The sequence below is a fragment of the Marmota marmota genome, unplaced genomic scaffold (assembly GCF_001458135.2).
Source record: "Marmota marmota marmota unplaced genomic scaffold, marMar, whole genome shotgun sequence".
Classification (NCBI taxonomy): domain Eukaryota; kingdom Metazoa; phylum Chordata; class Mammalia; order Rodentia; family Sciuridae; genus Marmota; species Marmota marmota.
Window position 1 is genome coordinate 119,778 of NW_026000082.1, and position 26,342 is coordinate 146,119.

Here is a 26,342-nt window from a genome sequence, read left to right on the forward strand (position 1 = left end):
TTTTTTTTTTTTTTTTTTTTTACAGAACAAAGCAGACAAAACTCCTGCCTCCTGAATCTTATATTGTAGGGGGTGACAATGAACAATGTTAGTGGGTATGCAGCATATTGTGTTTGAGAAGGTGGTGTTGCTGCAGAGAAAGGAGAAGCTGAGGGGAACTGGAATAATGAGAGTGGAGGAGGCTTGCTATTTTAGAGAGGCCTGGATGGGCAGGGGGGCAGCAGCAGTTACCGAAGGCTGCATTCTGGTGAGCTATGCAAATCCCTGGAGAAGTACATTTCAGGAGGGAAATGGCACGTCCCCTGTGGCCAATGTAGTTGGAGCTGATGGGAGGAACTGGGGATGGAAAGAGATAAAGCCGGGAGGTCTCATAGGTTGCTGTAGTGATGGAACTCCTATTGTGTGTGAGATGGACATCACTGGCAGGTTTTCAATGGGATCATTCGGTGACTCTGTTGAAGATTGACCTCTGGAGGCTTTTATAGTCCCTCAGGCAGGAGCTGATGTGTTTGAATGAGGTGGTTGCGTTGAGATGGTAAGACGTAATCCAATTTCTGAGTATATTTTGAAGGTATGATGGGGAGGTTTTCCTGACAGAGAAGATGTGAGAAGTGAGAGAAAAAGTCAAGGAAGAATCCAAGATTTTTGAGCAACTGGAAAAGTGGAAATATTATTTTCTGAGATGAGGATGAAGGAGTTTAGGAAATATGATGCTCAAAATATGATGCTGTGGCGTACTGAGGGCTTTGAACTGGGGACTCTTGGGGGACAGCAGATGCAGCCAGAGGTGTTCTCAGAGCTCCTCTTGTCTGCCTGAGGACAGAAGAGGCTAGAGGTTAGTTTAGCACCCAGACTAGATTCCTCACAGGCTGCCAATTATTCTTGTCAAGGCTGTACCCAAACAATTTTTTATCACCTAAGAGGCTTTTTATCTTCATGACAACTTTTATTTATCATTAATTCCTGCTCCCCTCCCATGGCTTGAATTGCCATCATCCCCCAGAAATCCCAAGCCCCTCTTCCTTTCAGGGTGCTAGGGAAGTTTCACGCACTGAATCCTTCCTCCAGTCTCCAAATTTGAGGGACTCCCATATGTACATCTGTAATAGAATATCTTTCCCCTCTTAATCTGTCTTGTGTCAATCTAATTCACAGCCCAGACGAGGAAACTGAGAGGGTGGTGGAAAGCCATTTTTTTTTGCTCCCCTACAGGGACATGTGTGAGGTTTAAATCTTACACGCTTGATGATGTACGAATGAAGATGTCAAGGAGACTGTTGAATGGATGAGTCTGGAGTTTGACATAGAGGCTGGGTTAACCTGTTTTCATAATGTGTGGATTGCATTTAAAGCCAGGAGAATGGGCAAGATCACCAAGGGAGAACTGAAGTCAGTGCTGTGGGGCCTTCATCGTTTCAGTGAGTAGGAGCTATGGAGAAGCCATAAAAGGAGATTGAGAATGATTGGCAGAGAAAGGGGTCCTGGCCTGTGAGGTCCCTGGAGGGAAGAAAGTATTTCAAGGAGGAAAGAGTCATTACCTTAGATAATTAGAAATTATTTTGAAAACTTGTACTCCAATAAAATAGAAAATGTCAAAGGCGTCGATATTTAATTCTTAAGCCATATGATTTGCCCAAATTGAATCAGGATGATACACACAATTTAAACAGACCGATATCAAACGATGAAATAGAAGATGCCATCATAAGCCTTCCACCAAGAAAAGCCCAGGACCAGATGGATACACAGCCGAATTCTACAAGACCTTTAAAGAAGAACTAATAACAATACTCTTTGATTTATTTCAGGAAATAGAAAAAGAGGGAGCATTTCCAAACTCTTTCTATGAGAACAATATCACCCTGATTCCAAAACCAGATAAAGACATCTCAAAGAAAGAAAACTTCAGACCAATATCTCTAATGAACATAGATGCTAAAATTCTCAATAAAATTCTGGCAAATCAAATACAAAAACATTTCAAAAAGATTGTGCACAATGATCAAGTGGAGTTCATCCCAGGGATGGTAGGTTGGTTCAACATATGGAAATCAATAAATGTAATTCATCACATCAGTACACTTAAAGATAAGAATCATATGATCATCTCAATAGATGCAGAAAAAGCATCCGAACAAAATACAGCACTCCTTCATGTTCAAAACACTATAGAAAAATTAGGGATAACAGGAACATATCTCAACATCGTAAAGGCTATCTACACTAAACCCCAGGCCAACATCATTCTAAACAGAGAAAAATTGAAGGCATCCCCTCTAAAAACTGGAATAAGACACTTCCACTTAACATAGTTCTTAAAACACTGGCCAGAGCAATTAGACAAAATAAATTAAAGGGATACAGATAGGAAAAGAAGAACTCAAATTAGCAGTATTTGTAGATGATATGATTCTATACCTAGAAGACCCAAAAAGTTTCATCAGAAAACTTCTAGAATTAGTAAGTGAATTCAGCAAAGTAGCAGGATATAAAATCAACACCCATAAATCAAAGGCATTTCTGAATATCAGTGACAAATCCTCTGAAAGGGAAACGAGGAAAACTACCCCATTTACAATAGCCTCAAAAAAGAAATAAAATACTTGAGAATTAACAAAAGAGGTGAAAGACCTCTACAATGAAAACTACAGAACCCTAAAGAAAGAAATCAAAGACCTTAAAAGATGGAAAGATCTACCTTGCTCTTTAGAATAGGCAGAATTAATATTATCAAAATGACCATACTACCAAAAGCACTATACAGATTTAATGCAATTCCAATAAAAATTCCAATGGTATTCCTCATAGAAATAGAAAAAGCAATCATAAAATTCATCTGGAAAAATAAGAGACCCAGAATAGCTAAAGCAAACCTTAGCAGGAAGAGTGAAGCAGGTGGCATCACTATACCAGACCTTAAACTATACTACAGAGCAATAGTAACAAAAATAGCACTATGTTGGCACCAAAACAGACATGTGGACCAATGGTGCAGAATAGAGGACACAGAAACTAATCCACAAAATTACAATTATCTTATATTAGACAAAGGCACCAAAAAACACACATTTGAGAAAAGATAGCCTTTTCAACAAATGGTGCTTGGGAAACTGTAAATCCATATGCAACAAAATGAAATTAAACCCCTAACTCTCACCATGCACAAAACTCAACTAAAAGTGAATCAAGGACCTAGGAATTAAACCAGAGACTCTGCTTCTAATAGAAAGAAATTTGACCCTAATCTCCATCATGTAGGATTAGGCCTCAACTTCCTTAATACAACTCCTGTAGTGCAAGAATTAAAACCAAGAATCAATAAGTGGGATGGAGTCAAACTAAAAAGTTTCTTCTCAGCAAAAGAAACAATCTGTGAGGTGAATAGAGAGCCTACATCTTGGGAGCAAATTTTTTACCCCTTACACATCAGATAGAGCACTAATCTAGTGTTCAAAAAGCTAAACACCAAGAAAACAAATATAAAAACAAATATAAAGAACTCAAAAAGCTAAACACCAAGAAAAAAAAATAACCCAATCAATAAAAGGGCCAAGGACCTAAACAGACATTTGTCAGAAGGTGAAATACAAACAGTCAACAAATATATGAAAAAATGATCATCATCTTTATCAATTAGAGAAATGAAAATCAAAACTACTCTAAGATTTCATCTCCCTGCAGTCAGAATGGCAGCTATTAAGAATACAAACAACAATAAGTGTTGGTGAGGATGTGGGGAAAAAGGCACACTCATACACTGCTGGTGGGACTGCAAATTGGTGCAACCAATATGGAAAGCAGTATAGAGATTCCTTGGAAAACTGGGAATGAAACCACCATTTGACCCAGCTATCCCTCTCCTCGGTCAATACCCAAAGGACTTAAAAACAGCATACTAGAGGGACACAGCCACATCAATAGAAGCACAATTCACGATAGCTAAACTGTGGAACCAACCTAGATGCCCTTCAGTAGATGAATATATATATTAAAAAAATGTAGCATATATACACAATGGAATATTACTCAGCAATAAAAGAGAATAAAATCATGGCATTAGCAGGTTAATGGGTGGAATTAGAGAAGATAATGCTAAGTGAAGTTAGCCAATCCTAAAAAACCAAATGCCAAATATTTTGTCTGATATAAGGAGGCTGATTTATAGTGGGGTAGAGAGCGGGAGCATGGGAGGATTAGAAGAACTCTAGATAAGGAAGAGGGGTGGGAGTGGAAGGGAGGGGCATGGGTTTAGAAATGATGGTGGAATGAGATGGACATCATTATTCAAAGTATATGTATGAAGACACAAATTGGTGTGAATATATTTTGTATACAACCAGAGATATGAAAAATTGTGCTCTGCCTGTGTAATATGAATTGTAATGCATTCTGCTGCTATCATATATAACAGATTAGAATTAAAAAGTTAAAAAAATTTAAAGAAGATTAAAAAAATAAAAGAGTCATCAGCTTGGTGAAATCCTCTGCAGCAGGGCTCCCCTGACCCCAAAAGTAGGATGAGGAGAGCTTGGGGGACCCCAGTGACACTGCCCAGCACCACACACTGGGCCTGCGGTCAACTTGAAATTCAAAACCCTGTTTGACCTTAATCCAAGCTCCTAAGGGGAAAAAGCTACTTAGTCCATGTATTGGCAATGTTGATTATATTTGTAATACTGTGTTATTTTCTGGAACTTATTTTGCCAGATAGGAATTTCTACTTCTGAGTAAAACAAAAGAAACAAAAAATGGGAAAGACAGCATAAAGGTTTATAGAGCGCTTCTGGAAATCACTGTTTGTTACCGCATGGAGGATGGGTTGAATCCGTCGTCTATTGTGCTTGCAGAACGTTTCTGGGTTTTGTTGTTTGCATTAAAATTGCTTTTCTGCAGTGCTCTGGGCATCAGCACGCGCCTTCCCATCCCTCACAAGGTTGCATATGTTGCCTCTGTGCAATCAAATGTAATCTCCAAAGTAACAAATCGAATAGAACGTGCAATGAATATTAAAGAAAGAAAATGAACCTGCAAATGCTCGGCAGCTGGCAGTTTCTTAAAAATCCTAATCTCTTCATTTGATGAAATACAAGTGATTTCCAATTTCAGCAATTAAGATAAAATAAATCTACATTAAATACCAAAGTAAAATGAGTGCTGAACTTTGCTTAAATCTAGATAAAAAGTGGTTTGAAATAAGTGTCATTTACCATTATCATATGAATAGCAAATTTTGCATATTTACTATGAAATCCCAAGGAACACTCCAAAACCAAGGATCACGAGTGCAAGGAAAACTTCAGGTTGGTGCTGTTTGATAGGTGGACAGGAGCGGTCCTGAGCTGCCTTACAGTGCGGGTCTCCAGAGTTTTGCAGCCCTGTTTTCTCAGTGCATCTTCTCAGCTCAGCCACTCATCCATCAGCTGACATTCTCAGCCTCGGCTCTCAGTCTTCCTGTTCCTTCCTTTCCTGCATCGGAACCCTTCCCTGCCTGCTATGAGTCAAGTACTCTGCGTATGCTTTCTTTCATATGTGATATTATTTAATCCTCTCAACTAATGACCCTTTTTAAGGCAGAACTTGAAACTTGAACAGATTCAGGGTTTACAGCCAGATTCTGAGAAGTGGGATTCTAATCTGTTGGTGTGTAATGCCCACAAGTCCCATTGCTTGATATCACCACTAAATATTTTAGCTTAAAAATATACTTTTGGTGGATGTGGTGGTACATGCCTATTAGTTTGTTGGGAGGCTGAGGCAGGAGAATGGCCTGAGATCAGACTGAGCAACATAGCAAGATCCCATCTCAAAATAAAAAAGTAAGGAAGTAAATAAATAGATAGAGAGATAACCAAATATGATATGTAGCCCAGAAATCATAAAAGAAAAATATAAACAGATTTGCTATGTATGACTTTGAAGCTTTTTTTTATATAGCAAAAGAAAATAAAGAAAAAAACAGGCTGGGAAAAATTATTTGGAGCTTACATAACTGAAAAGATTATATATAAAGCTCTCCTGCAAACAACTAAGAAAACAGCTCACAACAGAAAAATGGCCAAAGGTGAATGAAAAACAAGGAATACAAAAGAGTAATAAATATATAAGAAAATGTTCCACTTTGTGTTCCCCGCAAAATGCAAACAAGTACCCACCACACTGACAAACATTTTAAATACAGATAATATAGGCAAAGTCTTTTTGGAGAAAAAAAATGATATTTACCAAAATGTAAGTTATTATTTCTTGACTCAGCAAGTCTACATGTAGGCAACTGTCTTCCCACACTCTCACACCTTATAAAATCTACATATATGTCTAATGATATATAGAAGAGGATTTATTACAGGAATGGGTGTGAAAAGTTAGTAACAACCTAAACGTCCATTCATAGAATAGGTAAACACATACATGCTGTATGGAATACTATGCAACTGTTTAAAAGAACAAAGTAAATCGACACAAAGTAAATCTTCACATGGATTTCCAAGATACACTCTTAGGATAAAAATAGCAAGTCACAGAACAGTACTATATTTTCATCATTTAAATAAAAAAAAAAAAAACAGAAAGAAAAAACATCAGCTTGTTGAGCATCACTAATTTTTGAAGACAGAGATTGGAAAGTAGGGATACAAACGAAATTGTCACTTTTCACTCCATTCACATGGGTATTACTTTGATCACTGAAAAATCTATTTGCATGAATTACTATGTAGCTTAAAAATAAAAGCACTTTCTCTTTAATTCACTATTAGATTATTTCTTTCTTATGCTCTTCTAATAAAATTCTCAGGCAGGATGTGAACAGAAAGAAAACAGTAAGGTTTATTGACTTCCTATCTCACACTTTGGTTCCAGTGTTTGACTATTTATGATTTCCTTCCTGTTCTCAGACAGAGTCACTAATTTTAGGTATGCCTTTATGGTTAGAGACAGCACTTTGTTTTGCTTGAATTTTTAAAACAATGGTCTTGGGAAAGAACTGCGCTTCACCTGCGCTGCTGCTTAGCTCTGTGGGGCATTTTTGGTTTTGGTTTTGTTTCTCCTCTCATGAAACTAGGTCAGAATACTCTTCCTGACCCAAATAAAAATGGGTTATTTGAGACTAAGTTCTTAAATTGTTGCTAAAGGCTAAGTATGATAATTTAGATAATAATTTGTATTCCCAACCATAAGCAAAAAGAGAATGCATCTTCAGAACATTGATGGAGCTTCTGCATATAAAAGATTTTCAGTGGTTATCCTAGATGAAGTTGAAAACTGAATTAGAAAAATGGCTAATAGAGCCCTAACATGAAACATTAATTGGGATTTAATAGTGTAATCTTAGCCGTGGGAAAGAGACATAATGACATTCTATCGAGTCTTTGTTAGAGTTCCTTATAATTTTGCTTTAAGTATGGCATCCGCGACAGTTGTGCACAATCCATTCTATGAATCAGAATCCAATTATTTTATATTGGTTTCATGCTTTTTACCCAAGAGAGAATCATAAATTATTTTTAATCACTTCTTTTATTTTTAAATCAATAGTGTCTGCCAAGTGGGTAACATTTCCCATTAAAATATAAACTCCTATAATGGGTATAATTACTTCCTAAGGAGATAAACAGCAGCAGGAATCGACAATTTCTAGGTTTATAAAACCTAATTATGGTCTCAACACAATATTTCATTCCTACTGATCTCAAAAAGAACATAAACTTGAACAAAGCCCAGATATCTATGATAAAGTAACCGGGGAGAAGCAAGATCATTATTGCATACGGTTTGGCCTCTGCTAATAGTCTCTGTGAGGAAGTCCCTTTCCACTTCATCATTCAGGGTCCAGGCAGGTTTGGGGGCATTCTGGTTATCTGTGGCCTGGGTTGGCACCCTTGAGGCTGAGATGAAGAGTGAGGCTCAGTTCAGAATCCTAAGACTCTTGAGGCTTGGCCAGGACCTGGGATGGAAAAGCAGCCCCAGCATCCGATTTTCATGCTGCTTCAGAAGAGGGGGAAAAGGAGAGGCCCTGGTCTGGGCCTCCAACATCCCTGTTTCAGCAGGAGATTTGTCTGTATCTGCTCTACATTGGAAGATTCTGCAACTCATTGTGTTTGGAGAAAGGGGATGCAAAGCTAAAATTTATTTTTGAAAAATATCTGTCCTGTGGCAAAGTCATGTGCTGTCTCTATGTCAAAGGCAAGATGACAAAAAATATATATATATATAACAAAAGAAGAACCTGGGGACACACTAGGACAAGGGGACAGCGTCACCTGATAGCTGTGTCCCAAAATGCATGTACCATCTCATATTTTCAATATTTATTTCTAACTCTGGTTTTTTAAAAAATTGTCATTTAAAAAAGAAAGTGCATATACACATGTATATACATACTCCAAGGATACACCCCCAAACTCAACTTCACTGATGCCTCTCCTGTTGCTTCTATGTAAGAAAAAGAAGATAGTGGACAAGAAGCTGGCAGAAGATATCATTGGATATTTCTCAATGATCTTCATCCAGACAGGGGCTCTCCATTTTGTTCCAACTTGCCTAAGTATTAATCTGTCTCTCTTTGTATTCCTCTCCCTTTCCTCTTGCTGAATGGTACCACGAGAGGGTTTTTCTCTTCCTCTTTCTCCTTAACACACACCAGTAGACAGGACATGCTCCTTTAGAACTCAGCAACCTCCCAATGTTATGATACTTACATAAAGAAAGTTAATAACAGGCCCAAGAGCAAAATGGGAAGAGGAAGAGACTCACACCTGTCCCCAGCATCTACAGAAAATTCTGGCTAAGGAAGGCAAACTTTCTTGGAGGCGAAAGTCCAGGAAGGAAACAAGGAAAAGCATTAGCCACTCAATTCTTCCACGGGGACTTATTAGTAGCAAGCTGATTTTCACATACTGGCTCCTGAGGTTCAGACTGCAAGGTCAACGTCAATTCCAGAGAGAGCTCTTTCCTGTCCAACCGCTATAAAGCGGCCACCTGGTCACCCTCCATCACATTACCCCATCTTACCTCTCTACACCACACTTATTTTCTGGCGTTCGCCTTCTTGTGTTTTCTGGCCTCTTTCCATTCCCTACCTCCACACAAGCTCCTGAGAGCAAGGACTTGTCCTCACTTGGTCTGGTCCCTAGGATATAAGCCCCAAGGCTCTAGGGACTTGGCTGGTTTTGATAACCTCCATGTCCCCAAGGTGAATTCCACATAGTTGGGCATTCAACAGTTCAATGAATCCTTGTTAAATAAAAGAATTATAGAAAGAAACCCCTTGATTCTTTGCCAAGTGTCATGGTTAGATATTAGGTGTCCCCCAAAAGCTCATGTGTGAGACAATGCAAGAAGGTTTAGAGGAGAAATGATTGGGTTGTGAGAGTTTCAACCCAATCAGTGAAATAATCCCCTGACAGGAATTAACTATGTGGTGACTGAAAGCAAGTGGGGTATGGCTGGAGGAGGTGGGTGACTGGGGGTGTGTGTGTCTTTGGGGTCTATATTTGGTGAGCTGAGCTCAGTCTCTCTCTGCTTCCTGGTGTGATGTCTTGATCTGCTTTCTCCACCACACTCCTGGGCCATGATGTTCAGCCTTCACTCAATCCCCAGGAAATGAAGCCAGCTGTTTATGGACTGAGACCTCTGAAACCATGAGCCCCCCAAAAAACTTTTCCTTCTCTGAAATTGTTCTTGTCAGGTCTTTTGGTCACATCGATGGAAAAGGTGACTACACGAAGATTGCATTGTGATAAAGCAACTGAAAATTTCCCCGTGAATTGGAGTAGTAACCTCAATTTCCAGTCCATCTGGAACAAAAGGGTCTAAAGCAAAGATGGAATCAGAAGTGCTTCCTCCATTTGAATGACAATGTGCTTGTGAGGGACACCATAGAAAGGAAAGCAGCTCCCTTCCCACTCCTGGGGCACCAAGAAGAACTCAAGGAGATGCTTGCTGCATGTGGTGGAAGCATGTGCTGAAGATCAAATAATGCTGTCATCCTTTAAGCATCACAAATGCTGCTTTGATATGCATTGGATAACAATTAGGGTGAAACACAATGAAAATATTTTTCACATGTTATCCGATATTTTCATCAGGACTGGTAAACATCAAAGACGAATATTAGCCAGAAGAAGGAGTACATGCTTGTAATCCTAGAGATTTGGGAGGCTGTGACAGGAGGATCATCAATTTGAGGCCAGCCTTGACAACTTAGCAAGATCCTGTCTCAAAATAAAAAATAGAAAGGACTGGGAATGTAGCTCAGTGGTAAAGCACCCCTGGGTTCAATTCCCAGTTCAAAAAAATAGTACCCCAACTTGCTTCATTATGATTCTCCCTTTGGAGAAGAGCAAAGCAAAGGCATATGATAACTTACAAGTTAAGATATTAAACAATAGCATTTTATTAGTGATATCACATATATATGCATATTATATGATATAAAATATATTCCTTTTAGAACATGTAAAGGGTAATATATTTGTGCCTATATGTTTTAGGATAAACAACAGAACTTCACAGCATGGGATAAGCTTTTTTATACTGTGAGTAGTAATGTTTTATTTTGGAGGAAGTAAAGTAGGTATGTAGTGATCAGCTCGTGATGTCTGAAGGAGATATGGAATATGGGGCAATAGCAAGTATGGCCAGTGTTTGCCATTGCAGATTTGGAAACATATCTGGTTTAACAATCATTTTCTGGCATGTTTAATATATATATTTGATTAAAAAATGTATCCTGGTGATTCTGCATCTGATACACCTCAAGGATTTTGCAATAGTGTAAATAATACATCAACTATGCCACAGAAAAACAATGCCACCACTCAACTTGAATGAAAAATATACCTTCATGGTTTCCATCATCATTCCTATACAATTCTTTTAGTCCAAAACACACTATGTGAAGATCAGATCTCTAATACCTGAATTCAAAGTAGTGGGGAAAACCATATAACAAATATGCTAACACACTGTTCCTCTGTTTCTTTGGACCTGGAAAGGAATATGAGGTTAAAAAAATATCCTAACTTTGGTTTTTCTGTGTCAAGTATGAATTCACTGAGCAACACGAGAATTTTAAGTGATCAATTGAAAACTTAACTTGCTTTTCCCCTTGCAAGTGAATAACGTTTTAATTTTAGAGAACTGTTTTCCCGGATTTATTTCACTACCACATCATTTGTATTATTTATCTTTTCTTCTTACAAAAGAGCTGTTCTACACCTTTCACTGAAGGAAAATATAAAGAGGAAATAGTTGATATTAAAAAAAAATAACCCACAGTGATATTCCTAATAATGGTGCTTTTTTTGTGGACATTAGGCAGGTACTACCTTTGTGCCTTTGAGGAAGAATTAAATTTCAGCCGAGGGAAGACTCCAAATTTCCACTGCAGGACAGGTTTCCCACATGGATTCTGACCACCCCACTTACTTTTCCAAGAATGAAATCCTATTGATGTGATTTTCCAAAATATTTTGCGGAAAATAAGAGTTGATAGATGGCAACTCCTCCTCATCCATGATCCCCAAACAGGAAACGAATTCATCAGGCAGCAGGGTCTGTTCCAGAACGGGATCACTGGGTGACTTGTTTTCCAAAAACATGCTGGTTTGCCCCTCAGCTGAGTTTTGTAGGTCAGGAGGACTGCTGCATTCTCCCTGATTTAAAATGAGGCTTAATTCTTCCAGAACCAGCGTGTTGCTCAGTGAATTCATACTTGACACAGAAAAACCAAAGTTAGGATATTTTTTTAACCTCATATTCCTTTCCAGGTCCAAGGAATCGATTTGTGTAGGGGTTGAGGAGTCCTGTTCATCGCTATTGCTAAGATGTTGTTCCCCAGGGAGAAAATTTGAAATCTGGGGTTTATATCCGGTGTGGAGGTCAGGAAGGTACACAATGGGATTGCTGGTGAACAGTGACTTTGGCAGGCCGTCTCTTGTCTCCAGGGACTCTATATTTTCCTTCTCGCAATCCCTGCGCTTGTGCTCTCCCAGGAAAAGGAGTTCCCTTATTTCTGTAATCATGGGATCCACATAAAGGACTTGTTCACTGAAATTGCTAGTCACACGTTCACTTTTTTCCTAAGAGGGGGAAAAAAAGGACATGGTTTTGTTTTACAAAAAAAAAAAATTTTAAAGGAGCCAGCTGGATAATTGAATAAGCTCTGGAATGTACTTTCCCTCAACCTTCCTCTCTCCCTCCCTTTTCTCATATTGTTTATCTTCCTGTATGATTTCCTCCTTTTGTCTTTTGTTCTCCTACTTGCTTCCAAATCCTTATGAAATCCTCCCCAAGAGGTGACTGAAAGAAAGGAACAATAAAAATAATCCGTGCCTCTTAAGCATATTTCTCAGTTTAAAAGTTTTAAAGAGGAAGAAGGGACTTGCTGATTAACTTGCATATTAACGTAGGGCTTTGGAATATATAGGAATAGTTCTTAATATTATGGAGTCTTACTACAAGGGGGGGAAAAAGCCACTTTGTTGTTTAAATAAAAGAAAGGGGAGAGACTCCTATTTTGTTTACGTATTGAGAGTGAGGCTGTGGTGTGTGCCTGTGCTGAGGCTCTCCGGGTGCACAGCCACTCACAATTCAGGTATGTGGGACCATCAGGAAGGTGGGTGAAGGTTTCAGCCTGCTGACTTTTGAGGGAAGGACTTGAAACGTTCCAGTTGAGTGCCAGCCTCCCAGTGCAAATAACTCTAGCCAACACAATTATAAAATTAGTGCCATCTATCACAGACTGAGCATTTGTGCCAACCCCACCACCCCGTTCATATGCTGAAGCCAAAGTGATGTTATTTGAAGTGGAGGCCTTTGGGAAGTAAGTGGGTCATGGGGGTGGAGACCTCATGAATGGGATTCATGAACAAGAGACATGAGAAAGATGATCTCTCTGCCAGGTGAGGAGGACAAGGAAACCCTCAATAGAAACTCAGTTGCCTGGCACCTTCACCGTGGACTTGCCAGTCTATGGAACTGTGAGAACAAATGCTTGGTGTTTAAACCCATCCGTCTATGCATTCTGTCATGACAGCTCTGAGCAGACCACTCCCTAATGTCTTCAGCAGCAACCCAGAACTCATCTGAAGGAAACCAAGTTTCCCCTCCAATTCCAGGAGTTTGGCAAAGGGGAGGATCTCAAATAAAGCTATGTGAAGTGTTATTCAGGTTTTCTTCATGTCTTGCCTCCTCAGAGAACTTGCCAGGTTTGGGCAAAAGTAGCAGTTGGGTATTGCTTAATGGAAAAGCTTGATGTGAGGAGTGACTGGATTATGGCTGGGATGGGGACTGGGGTCACCTCACAGGTTTTGTGTTACGGCAGTTGAACTTCATTCTGTGGCAGGTGGTTTTAAAACTTTAAAAACTTTTTTTAGGTTTAGGCTAGGAACCTCTTGTTCAAATGATATGAGGCGGGGGAAAGAGTCGGTGAAGGGGCTCACCAGAGCTGCAAACAGAGCCACGCTTATTTGCTTGACAAATATGGCCTTCTCCTACCTGACGTGCTGGTCTTACCTCTGTACTTTTGCTCACATTGTCACCTCTGCTTAGAATGCTCTCGCTTTCTCCTCAGTATCTCCTTCTCGTCTCTGTGTGTTTCCTGTCAAACATGGGGGCTCATGTGTCACTGCATGTACATCCCTGCACTGCAATGCTTGGATGACATGTCTGTCCCACTGACAGGGCTTCGAGGCCCTGGATAGCTGAGCAGATAGATGGCTAGAAACACACAGAGACCCTCTCCCTCTTCCACGGCCAGCAAAGCCCTATCCTCAGTCTTCCTGTGGTTCACACCCTTCTCTTTGCTGAAATGGAAACCTGCCTACCCACTGGGGACACCATCCTCCAGTCCCCTCATGTTAATTGCTCATATTCCCCTGGGTTTAAAATAGAAAGTGGTGTCCTCCATAAGCTCCACCACTTCTCTACCTCGTGTGAAACAGAAGCCTCTTTGAGTCTTTGAAGCTCATTCCATTGAGTTTGCTTCCCTCCATCCTTTGTGCCCAAAGACATCTGCCAGTTTCTTGGTCTAATGACCTCAGTACCGGACCCACAGTCTTCCACTTCACATTTCTCTCTTGAATAGTATGGTTTCTTTCTTCCCTCTCTGTTTTCCTCTCCTAACCCTATTCCTTCATCTCTTTTAAGTAGGATTTGAAAGATGTACAGTTTTGTTTCTTTAGACATGTGTAATTATGTTAATATGTGGAGCCACATATTTGAATGGAAATTCTACTTTAATCATTAGACCCCACTCTTGGTCCCAATTGCCACTCTGTTTTTATTTGATGGTGTTTGGTTACCTGAAGCATTTTCACAATATTACTGTTTTCCACGTTCGGTATATCTTCATAAAGCCACTTTGGTATCAGCAATAAGATTTTCCTTTTAATTCTAAAAAAATCAAACATGACATATTAGAAGGAGCATTTTACTTTATGATTGGTGCAGGCAATCATAGAAGATGAAGAGGTAGAGAAGGGAACAAGTAGAATGGAATGCAAAATAAAAATCAGACTTCCTGATACAGGGACAAAGGTTTTCATCTCTTAAAGTTAAGGGAAAGCTGACTCAGTATCTTTTCAGGTATTCCTCTGGTCTCTATTGTTCTGCTTCTTTCTAATGAGCAGGAACATTTCAAAACACATTAGGTTCAAGAGAATTGGGAGAAACCACACACTTGTTAAATACAGCAAACCACTCTAAGCAGATCATGCCAGGGTGGGAAAGTTTGAAAAAGTGAGGGATATCTTGTAGAACTTTCTAAGGCAACCATAACTATTAAATACAAAAGAAGAGACTATTATATAATAAAAACCTATAATTCAACCTCCCCTAATTCTAAATTTTGTAATTATTCCAAATACTGTTGACACAATTATCAAATTTTCTTTACTTGGTTGGAATAGGAGGTAAGGGAACAACTATGTGGTGTGGTGAGCACTGGTTTTCACCTAGACTGTGTGCTTATTAAGTATCCTAGGGATGAGTTGATGGAAAGAAGAGAGAACTTCCTGCCCTTCCAACTTATTCTTGGTGATGCCACTAAGTTTAAAATACTTCACATATTGAAAATTCAAATCCATAGGGTGGAAAGGTTTCACCAGAAACATGGAAGAGACTAAACTCATCTCAGGCTTAGTTTTACATGTTAACAAGGACCTGCGAACAACAGATAGGACTTGGGAATCTGTTTTAAACAGATTCTCTAAAACTTTTTATTAAGTAACAACCAAAATGGCTGGATGAATGCCACAAGCCCTGTTTGACCTTGGACTTTGGGGTAAAAATGATTGCTTTACATATATTTATACAATGTTTTATGATTCAGTTTTTTTTTACTCCTTCTATATTTAAAATTTGATCAAACTAGTAAATTCTTGTTATTGTGGTAAAGTTTTTATATAGCACATTGATACAGTGAGAATATATATATATATATATATATATATATATATATATATATTTACTTAGTTTTGGTTTCATTATGTTTAAAATGTTTTGTCTTCTGTTGTCCAGTTCTGTTTCTGATGTAGGGATTTTATAAATAATGTATTTTTTTTTAAATCTTTGTTCTATTTGTTTATTTTTTATATTGTGCCGGGGATCGAACCCAATGCCTCACACATGCTAGGCAAGTACTCTACCACTGAGCCACAACCCCAGCCCATAAATAATGGGTTTTTATATAAATTAACAATAACTGCTTATATGTAAAATAGCTATATTGGAATTATCTTTGTTTCTTTTATCTTTTAAAAAAGTGTACTTATTCAACAAATTAAGTTAATCAAGAATTATCTTACTTCTTTGTCATTACCAACCCAAAGTTAGTTTTTAGTTGTTTTTTTTTTTTTTAACTTGTTGATGGGCCTTTATTTATTTATTTATATGCAGTTCTGAGAATTGAACCCAGTGCCTCACACATGCTAGGCAATACTCTACCACTGACCTACAATCCCCGCTCCAGTTTTTAGGTTATTTTTAATAATAAACCTAAAGTTATTTAAAATTTCAAACTAAATAGGACATCTTTGGATAAGAACACAAAATTTAGAATCTTTATGTAGCATTACTTTGAAATTAGGATTAGATTTCAAGGGGCTTTATGATCAAGCATATTTTAAAACTACCTAAAATGAAGTTCTAGTTGCCACCTTGTCAAGGTATTAGGGATATGCTCATTAATGTGTAATTTAAATTTTGAAATATTACTTAAATTCTAAGGGAAAATCTAAGAAATCATTAAAATACTTTATTTCAAATAACTCACTTTAAATCTTTCTACTGCATTTTGATAACAAGTTTTAAAGAACGATTATCTCACGAAGCAAGTGATGACAAGAAAGAGAAACTCAGTGCCAATTTGGCAAAGAATGTTCCTATGTGTCAACATCTGTGCGTAATTGGATATACTGGGAAACTGCCACATGAAACGACCTGTCTATGGACACATTGGAGATACTCAAGGCATCCAATAAAACTGAGAGGACCAAAGACCTTGCTTTTCTCAAAATCTCATAATAATCTCAAAATTTCAATAACTAGGCACAGATCTCCACTGACACCATATAGTAGGGAGACAGATTGAAAGAATCAAGAAGAAGGGGCTGGATCCCTCACCACCAACACTACTGGTAACAAAGTGACAAATGCAAACATCCATACTTCTTTCCACACTGATTCAGCTGATTTCTTTGGGTAGAATTCAAGGTTTGCTATCATGGTTACTTAGAGGAATCCAGGTGCTGTGGATAGCTTGGGGTGCCATGGAAAGGCTGTGGGGGGTGGGGAGCACGGGTGTGGATGTCAACGCTGTCTAGCTGGACTCCTGGCCTAGTGCTCTATGATCCCAGGCAGAGGACAACCTCTCAGCCTTGTTCAGGTCTTCTGAAAAACAGGCCATGACGCTTTTTGGTAGGTCACTGTGAGGATTAAATGAACGGTATTTGTAAAGAGCTTGGCACTAAGCATTGGACCTTTAATTTTCCTTTTGCTGAGTAAAAAGGTTAATGGGCTTTTCTAGTAAATAACTCAATTGACAACATTTTGATAGCACATATATATGGCCTAAATTAGAACACAGAAACTACAAAAACCTACCCAGTTCGGAGCGATCTGTTAAATATCCCAATCAAAGAGAGAATTGACAACATAACAGCAAAGAAGACCATGCCCGATAAAAGTCCAATGTCTTGCCTGTTGTCTAATGAGAGGAAAGAAAAATAATTTTAACTAAGCATTAGCATTCATCTGATGCCAGCAGTATTGTTCTCTCTACTCTGTTCAAAGTGAAGGTCACTGATCTCAAAGGAAGAGGAAAAGCGGAGGCAAAGACCACCTATGCCTTGGGCTATGAAGCGACTGCTCTTTCAAAATGCATGACTAGACCCCCAGGAAACAGCCTTATTGGTTTGAGAAAATTGGACTGATGTATCTGGTGTCAGCAGGTTTCTAGAAGTACATCTCCAGCAGATGTGGTCAGCTTGTGAATGCATATTTCATTTAAAAACATTTAGTTATGAACCTCATTTGGTTTGTTTGACACAGGTGAGAATTCCCAATTGCCTGTGACAAGGTCTAATGCTGGCCACCATCACAACCGGGATTGTTGTGTTTTGTTTTGTTTTTAACCATTTATGTGAGACAAAAATCTGTGTGCAACCTCTCGTCATTCTTCATGAAATTTTTCCTGCTGAGAAAGGACATTCACTCTACCTAGAACAATAGATGGCATAAGAAAGAAATCGACGTTGCTATAGTCCTATACTTATTTTAGAAACAATGCTGTTCTTGCATTTTGGCATTGAGTTAATTTCCTTTAAATAATTAAAATAACTTATTCAGCATATGTTACCCACCACACTTATCACATTTTCTCCCTAGTACATGAGAAAACCTGATATTCAAATAAAGAAGACAGCTAAGACATGACTTAGATTGGACTTTTCTCTAGAGCCATGCTGGGTTTTGGCCTCCCCGTGGTCCTCTGTCCTCCCTCGCTACCTCTTTTCGAATACAAACCAGGAAACACATACTATATTGCCCCCACCCTAGTTATTGCCCTTCTGTGCCTGCTATGCCCTTTGGGATCTCCAGACTGACCAGCTTCTCTCTTAAACCCAATTGGCAAGAAGGCACTTGTGTAGCTTTATCTTCAAATCTCAGTGGAATAGGACACTGGTGTTTTCCCAGAGCTAAAGATCCATGGATGAATATTTCAAGCCACTAAAGGGATTATGGACTGCCACATTCCTTGGATTGAGGGCTCCTCAATTAACATGATGCTGGAAGAAGAGGTCTAAGAAGTAGGGAAAAGCAACCAAGAGCTGAGCTGAACTCTGCCACTTACGAGTTCTGTGACTGTGGGGCATAATTGTAACATGAGGCTCAGGTTCCCTCTTCCATAAAACAGGGATTTTAATACTTATCTAGTAGAACTGCCTTAAGTTCTTGGCCTCCACAATTCCAACAGAACTATCAAGTTGCATGTCTGTATAGACATCCATAATTAGGAATCTGCCCTGAACTTGAGCACTTGGCTCATGACTGATTTGCATCTACAAATTCAGGATGCCATCACCCTGTCTGGTGTTTCTTTGTAACACTTAGCCACCACCTGGTTTTCTTGTTGTTTTTGTTGGTTATTTTTCTCCTCTATCTAGAATGGAAGCTCCATGAAGATTGGGGGCTTTGATATTCTTCTTCTTCTTCTTTTTCACTACTAATTTCCCATCACTCAAACTAATACCTGGCACTTAAGAGTTGTTTACTGAATATTTGTTGAATGAATCAATGAAGGTGCAAGGAATATCAACACAAGCTGTAGAAGTTCTTATACTGGTCCAGTCAGATCTCTATGCAAAGAGATAAATGGTCTACCATGTTGAAATGATCATGCCAAAGTTTTTCAGTCTGAAACTTATACTTAAGAGTTTTACTTGCTCATGGTTACAGTCTGGATGTGAGGTGTCCTCCAGTAGCGCCTGTATTACTGCAGAAATGTTCAGATGATTGGATTGTGAGAGCTGTAACCTAATCACTCCATGCTAGTTTGAATGAACAGACTGGGTGTAAACTATAGGCAGGTAGGACATGGCTAGGGGAAGTGTGTCACTGGGGGCGTGCCTTGGGAGGGAGCAACTTACCTCTCCTAGGCCCTTCCCCCAAGCCTTATCTTAGGCTCAGAGCAATGGAGTAGGCCATCTATGGACCGAGAACTTCGAAACTATGAACCCCAAATATATTTTCCTCCTCTAAGTCATTCTTGTTGGGCATTTTGGTTATAGCAATGCAAAAGTTACTTAAAGCACCCATTACACAACCTAATCTAATATTTTTAAACATTTTATTTAATCTGATATTTTAAAGCACCCATTACACAACCTAATCTAATTATTTTTTCACGCCGAAAACATTTAATTATGCTCATCAGCAGAATCATACCCAGTCATATCAACAAATTAAATGGGAGCTACTTGTGTAAGAGAAAGAACACAGATTTCAGGGTTTAAAAGAACAGTATTTGAATTTTTATCTGTCCCTTAGCAGCTGTGTGACCTTGGACTCATTCCTCCATCCCTCAGAGCTTTGGTTTTTCTCATTTACAAAATAGATGCATAACACTTATCTCACCAGATTGTTTTGAAGATTAAAAAAGATGATGTATATAAAACTCCTAGCACATGGTAGACAGAGAGTGGTATATTTTTAGAAGTTTTTGGGACTTGAGACCCAGCACCTACCTACTGAGATGAAAATCTGTTCAACTCACTGTAAAAGTTGGCAAAATCCACCTAAACCTCTCCTTTACTTTAATTTTAAACATATTTTCGTACTTTGCCGAGTATTTTTCTATAGAAAGCATATGGCATATCTTATTGCCCAGAAATTCATGTCTGCCATGTGAATTTTCAGTGTGGGGGTTAAAATGGGTGGTTATTGAAGACTCTGAAAAAGCCTCGGTGTTATTTTCTTACCAGAAGTAAGGTGTCCTTTTAAGGTGGAAGAAATGAGAAGGTCAGAATTCTGAGTATCATGTTGGAAAGATTTTGGTGTGACCTGGGGGACTTAAAAAGAAAAGAACATCAAGAAAAGAGCACTCAGGTGGCTCCATTTCTTCAGAGACTTTCTTCCCTTGCTCAGAGATGATTAAAGTCAACCAGTAACTTTCATAGGCTTGAAGGGTGGAATAAAAGCAATGGCCTGCAAGTGTGTCTTTTCCCTTTTTTAAATTTAATTTGGTAAATCTCCAAGGAGGAAATATTGCAAGGACAATTAGAAACCGCTGAGGGTTTGTAAAATTTCAGGGTGTGTCCACTAATTTCATGAGGCTTCTAGGCAACAAATACCAAGGAGCTTTATTTCACTGAGCCAGAAAAATGCACAATAATTGGTTTCTACTTGATTCCTTCCAATAGATGATGCAATAAGGTTTAAGTTTCCTTAAGGGCCTTGGAGATGTGTCACTTTGGGCCTTTGTGCAATCTTTGGGAAGCTGTTCGCTCCCTCTTGGCTTCCCACAAGAAGCTCAATTTTGATTAGCAGACACTTTGGGGTTGTAACACAGGTGTGGAATGTCATTAATGACTCCTCTCTGCTCCTTTCCCAATGGCAAGGATCCTGGCCGGCCCTGCCTAGTCATGAGGGCTGTCTGAGGCTTGTTAATGAAGGCCTCCAACCAGGGATGGGTGAGTAGTCTTGGCAGCTAACTCACTTTAAGTCAGAACGCAAAAGTTCCAGAGAGACCTTGCCAGTCCGCCCCTTTCTGATACTTAGAAGCTGCCAGAGGTGACTTCAAGGACACAATTCTATCAGTTATCAGAAGACATTTCTGAAGATGGTTTTAAGTTCTGCATCTCCAGGAGCCCCTCAAGCCCTTATTTACTCAGTCAGTATTCACATTTTTCTTTTCAAAATATTCTTCTTGGTCCAGGCAGGAATCACAACTTAAGGCATCCTTAACTGTCACTGAGATATCACAGGATTATATAATAAGCTATGTGGCCCACAAGATTTTTCTTTGAGAAATAGAGCATACATTTTTAGTGAAAAAATTCCTATGGGTTTTTGGAAATTTTTGAGAAAGGCTAATTTGGGTGCAGGAACAAGCTCTATTGAAGGGCTGTTCTCTAAGAACAATAGGGCAGGGAATTTTAGAAGATGAAAACATTGTAAAAGCCAAAAGTTCTTTCCTGTGTTTTTATTCTGGCTTCTCTACAGCAAAAGGAAAGTGTTTCCTGTGAATATGGCTTCTCAATACTTTACTAAATTTCTTTTTCTCCCTGGTGTAGGGCTCCATCAAACTCTGAAGGGTTAAGGTTGTACCCTAACCGTGGGCAGCCAGGTTCACGCATCTAAATCTCTGTTTAACAAGCCAATGTTTATTCTCGGAGAGCACAAGCTGGAGTCTGTATTTGCCTTAATTTGAAATTTTAACAGTAGAAATAATACCTTAAAATGCAACAAGATTTTCAAGTTGGCAGAATCATGGGTTTATAAACATAGGTTGCAGAATTATTTTTATTTTAACTTTTGTTATTTTAAAATTTGTATTTTTATTTAAAAGTGATAGTGTTGTTGGTTTTCAATTCAGTTGAATATAATTCTGTTTTATAAATTACAGGTGATTATTTGGCATTGAAACTTCATTTAGTTATTATTTGGCATCATATAAAAATAATTTTCACATCTGACTAGGGCTTTATTAGCCCTAATAAAGAATAAATGCAATCTTCCTTTAGGGTCTATTTGCTATCAGACTTTCAAATCAACCAGATGCAGTCATTTAAATTAGATTAAATTAAAGTTACTTAAAAGAGGTGCTTAATTATCAGAGGGTAATTTTACAAAGAATCAGATATATGAAGTAACATAACTTGTAAACAAGATTATCAGAGACAAAATCAAGTCAATGACAAAATTTTTAATCATGGGACTGAAACAAAGCCAGAGACCGTATTCTTCATGGCATACTGCCACCAAGTGGCTAGGTCATTTCTTTTTAAATTATACTTAACATTTTTCATTAAAAAGCAAAATTTATAATAGAGAGAAATATTTTTAACAAGAAAAAAGGAGAGAAAAATAAAATAATTTCATATCCTCAGTTTGCCAGTTATTAAGTATTTTATAGTATTTTGAAACATTTTAACATATAATGACAGCATTCCCAAAATGATGTGCCCACATGCATGCACACACATACACAAAAAGATTCCTTTACAACTGAAAAACATATCAGCTGTAATGGTCAGGATATTTTCTAAAGTGCTAGAAAAACCCCGAGATATTTTCATTATTTGTATAGTATGTGCAGTGTTAAGGTCACAACTGGGACAATTCTATTCATGCCACAGGAAGTTAAATATGCCCATTACTTTCACAGGAGTGTACTCAGAAAACCTAACTTGTCTCTGATTTGGGGAATCTGGGGAAATTTTTTATATGGTTTATATGCACTGCTATTGAACTTTAAAGTTAGCCTTATAGAAGACAATGTGTTGGAAGGGAATTTAGAGTGGTTTCAAACAAGACATGTAGTTTCTTATTCATGGACAAAACTAAAAGCCTATCATAACTATATTCTTTAGCCTAACAGATACCAGGCTAAGTTAATCAAATCCATTCAAAAGGACCTGGTTTTAGTAATAATTTATTACATTTATTTCTTAGAGGCAATGCCAAATCATCTCCATGACTTTTCTCTCTGTCTAGTGAGGGGCAAAGTGTGATTTGTTATCCTTTTGAAGTAATCATTTAATGAGTATTAATTATGTTCCAGGTAACATATTATTCTTTACATGCTGTCTCTCATTTAATCTTCATAGCAACTCAATCATGTAGGTAATGCTATTGTCTTATTTTATGGATGAGAAAACAAAAACTCAAGGTAAGTAACTTGCCTGATGTCACTGAGGTAGAGGGTGAAGAATGGAAATTCCCATCTAGTTCTGACATGTAATTTGTTCTGGTCGCTAGTTCCTTTTATTAATAACCTCAGTTCTGCAGCAGGACAGCTCAGGGTGTGGTGCACAGTCAGCCCTCCAAGCAGCCTTCCCAGACTGGAGCTTAGCATTGCTCTTCTGGGGCCACTCATGGCGGGTAGAGCTGCTGGCCTCTGGGGCTCCAGACCCCACCACTATGGGCTACAATTGGACTAACCCAATTAGCACTAATTCTTTGAATCTTCAGCCCAGGATTAAATCAACTGTTTGATTGTACAAGCAATATGTGCTACTTATAGGATGTTCAAAAATATAGAAAAGTATGGAGATGCATTCAAAAACTTTATTTTTACTCTCCAACTAGAAGTAATCATTTTTAATATTTGTTAACAGAATTTTTTTTGTGTATCTGTACCCTGGGTGGAGATCATACTCGTTAATAAATGTTGTGCTCTGCCTTTTTCATTCAACATTTCCTTATTTTATTAAAAATTGTTTGAGCGCTGGGGCTGTAGCTCAGTGATAGAACTCTTGCCTAGCATGTGTGAAGCACTGGGTTTGATCCTCAGCAACACATAAAAATAAATAAATAAAAGGTCCATCTACAACTAAGAAAACATTTTTAAATTAAGACATTATCATTATCATTATTATTAGTATTATTAGGGATATTTGAGATTTTATCACGTTTATACTGAATTTTTTCAGTTATAGTCATACTGAGAAACTGTACACCATGGTAGTTTCAAACACCAACTGTGAACTCAAATGAAACTCGGTCAAAGTCCTGCATCCACTAGTTGGAGGAGTATGGTTCTGGCAAATTGTTTAACCCTTCTATGACTCAGTTTCCTCATTTGTAAAATTGGATAATAGCAGTGCTTCACATTTGAGGCTTAATTAGATAGTTCATATCTCGCAACTCAGTACCATGTTTTATATCAATTAAAACCCTAATAAGCATTAGTTATTGCTATTGTGAGACTTACAGATTGTTTTCAAATTCTTACTATTATGATTAGCTTTAGGATAAATATCGTTGTACATAAACTTCCTTTCCATATCTCTTGATTTCCATATCTTGGATTATTTCCTTAGGGCAGACTTTTGCAAGTAAAATTACTGGGCCAAAGAGTCTAAACACCTAAGAGGTTTCTTTATTTACCTATGTCTTTGCCAACCTTGTGTCAAAGCCATGGTAATCAAGGTCTGCCTCATAAAGGCTTTGATTAGAGGTAAGACATGGATCTTTTTAGGACTTTCTTTCAGAAGATTCTAGATGTTCAAGAAGAGGAATCATAGTAAAAATAAAATAATAATTAAAGAGCAAAGGGTGTGTTTTCAAAATCTTTGGAGTTTTTTGCTCCCATCCTACTTTTGTTAAATACAAACATCTCTTTTTGGCTTCTCTCTAATTTCTTTCTTTGGGTGCTCTACTGTAGCACAGTATTTAAGAAAATAGCAATTTCTCCAGGCCAGACCAGTTTAGCCCTGTGGTTGGAATTCACCATTATTGTGCAGACAGTGGTCACACTTATCAAGTAGGCACCAGAAGCCCAGGGCAGAGAAAATGAAATGTCAGCAACACACTCATTACCACACCTTGAAAAACAAGTCAAACAATGAATCATGTAGTAGATGAATGGATTATGTCAACTATATATATTAAGGATGACAAGGTGTGCAGAGACATATCCAAGGGACTATCTTCATTCATATAATCCTAGGCTGTGAGCATTTTTTATCTTCAGAGAGAAGGGGGTACAAAATGTACAGATGGCAGTTATATTATTAAGGCAAAGAATAAAAGGAGGAAAAGGTAAAAAGCAGCAATCATCTAGAAAATTTCCCTCAGTGGTATGGACCATATATAGATGAGGGCCTGATGTTGAAGTGTAGCAAAACTCAATGTGTGAGAATGGGGAGCCTTCCACACCTACCAGTAGTCAAAGATCTTTCAAAAGTACAGCCCTGCTCTCCAGCATTGCGTGTCCTAATTCCTGAGTCCAAAGAGTCTGGTAAACATTTGCCATTTTTTTTTTTTTTTGCCCAACACTAGGACTTACTTCCTTGTGGGCATTCTAACATAGGTCAGAGGCAAGTAGGGCTTCCCTCTTCAAAAGTCTTGGGGAAACAGATACTCCCTCTCTGCTCAGCTGGCAAATAGCTTAAGCGGATGACCTAAGGCTAGCTAGTCAGAAGCCAGCTCCCTCAACTCCCAGACTTTGAATGTAAATAGGAAACATGCAGCTTCAGGAAACCACATAGTACCCAGTATGTATGCAGTAGCTATAGGTATATCCAGGGGCTGGTGACAGCAGCAGCAGTGGGCTTCACAACACAGGGCAGGCACACATGCCAGCTGTAGGGTTCTCACCAGGTTCTTCCTAGACTGATTCTGGCTCCTGCTCACACATGCATCTCCTCATGCCCTTTTCACCAGCCTTTCTACTGATATTCAGCTGTCTTTCCAATGATTCCCTTTCTGCTTAAGATAAGCAGAATTGATTTATTTTGCTTGCACCAAATCACCCCTGGCTAGTCAAAAGTGCAATTGTCAGTGGTGGATGGATTGGTGAGATGTGGTAGAACAAATCATGGCCTCCTAAAGATGTCCATATCCTAAACCCTGGAACCTATGAATTGGCTACCTTATCTGGCATGAAGGACTTAGAATGGGGTCACTACCCTAGGCTATATGGGTGGATTGAATGAAATAACAAGTATCCTTGTAAGAAGGAGGCAGAAGGATGAGAGTCAGAGAAAGAGACTGAAAGATGCTGCACCTGTCACATTGAAGGTGGAGGATGGGGCCACAAGCCAACAAATGCAAGCAGCCTTAGGAATCTGGAAGAGGTAATGAAAATGATCCTGTCTAGAACTTCCAGAAGAAACACAGCCCTGTTCACACCTCAATTTTAGTCCTGTGATACTGATTTTGGATTTCTCTGAACTACAGGATAATAAAATTTTGCTGTTTTAAACTATTCAGTTTGTGATAATTTGGTACCACAACAATAGGAACCTAAAACAGGAGGTTACTACTTCATCATGGAAAAGCTTAATCTTTATCCTCTATGAACAGATGGCAAACCTCAGAGAGATTGTGGAACTCTTCTGAGTTGTTTTTTAGTCTCAGAAGCCTGGTGATTTATTAGATTCAGGATCCAAAGAAATTTAAATAAAACCCAAATGGAAAGTCTCAATGTATTAGTATTTCAGGAAACAATGTGTGTCTATTTAACACGTTTAGCAACCAAGAACTACATATTTATGCCAACCTTGGCCAAAAGGTCTCAAAAGCAAAACATAAAAAAAGCTGTGGATGTAGCTCAGTGGTAGAGAGTCCCTGGGTTCAACCCCCAGTTCTGCAAAAACTAAATATGTAAAGAAAGA

The 26,342-nt window shown here is 38.5% G+C and overlaps 1 protein-coding gene across 2 annotated transcripts in view; it reads right to left on the reverse strand.

Moving 5' to 3' along the window:
• Positions 1–26,342, reverse strand: part of Il23r (interleukin 23 receptor) — a 75,202-nt gene that overhangs the window by 5,903 nt on the left and 42,957 nt on the right. The window contains exons 8-12 of one of the 2 annotated variants that reach the window (XM_048815173.1): positions 19,980–20,069; positions 17,104–17,206; positions 14,304–14,394; positions 11,428–12,080; positions 16–813 (exon numbers count right to left, since the gene is read on the reverse strand). In XM_048815173.1, the coding sequence (XP_048671130.1) occupies positions 699–813; positions 11,428–12,080; positions 14,304–14,394; positions 17,104–17,206; positions 19,980–20,069 (1,052 nt within the window). In that variant the 3' untranslated portion in view covers positions 16–698. Of the gene's footprint in view, positions 1–15; positions 814–11,063; positions 12,081–14,303; positions 14,395–17,103; positions 17,207–19,979; positions 20,070–26,342 lie in introns of those variants that run through there. The other variant, XM_048815174.1, reaches the window with a different exon arrangement.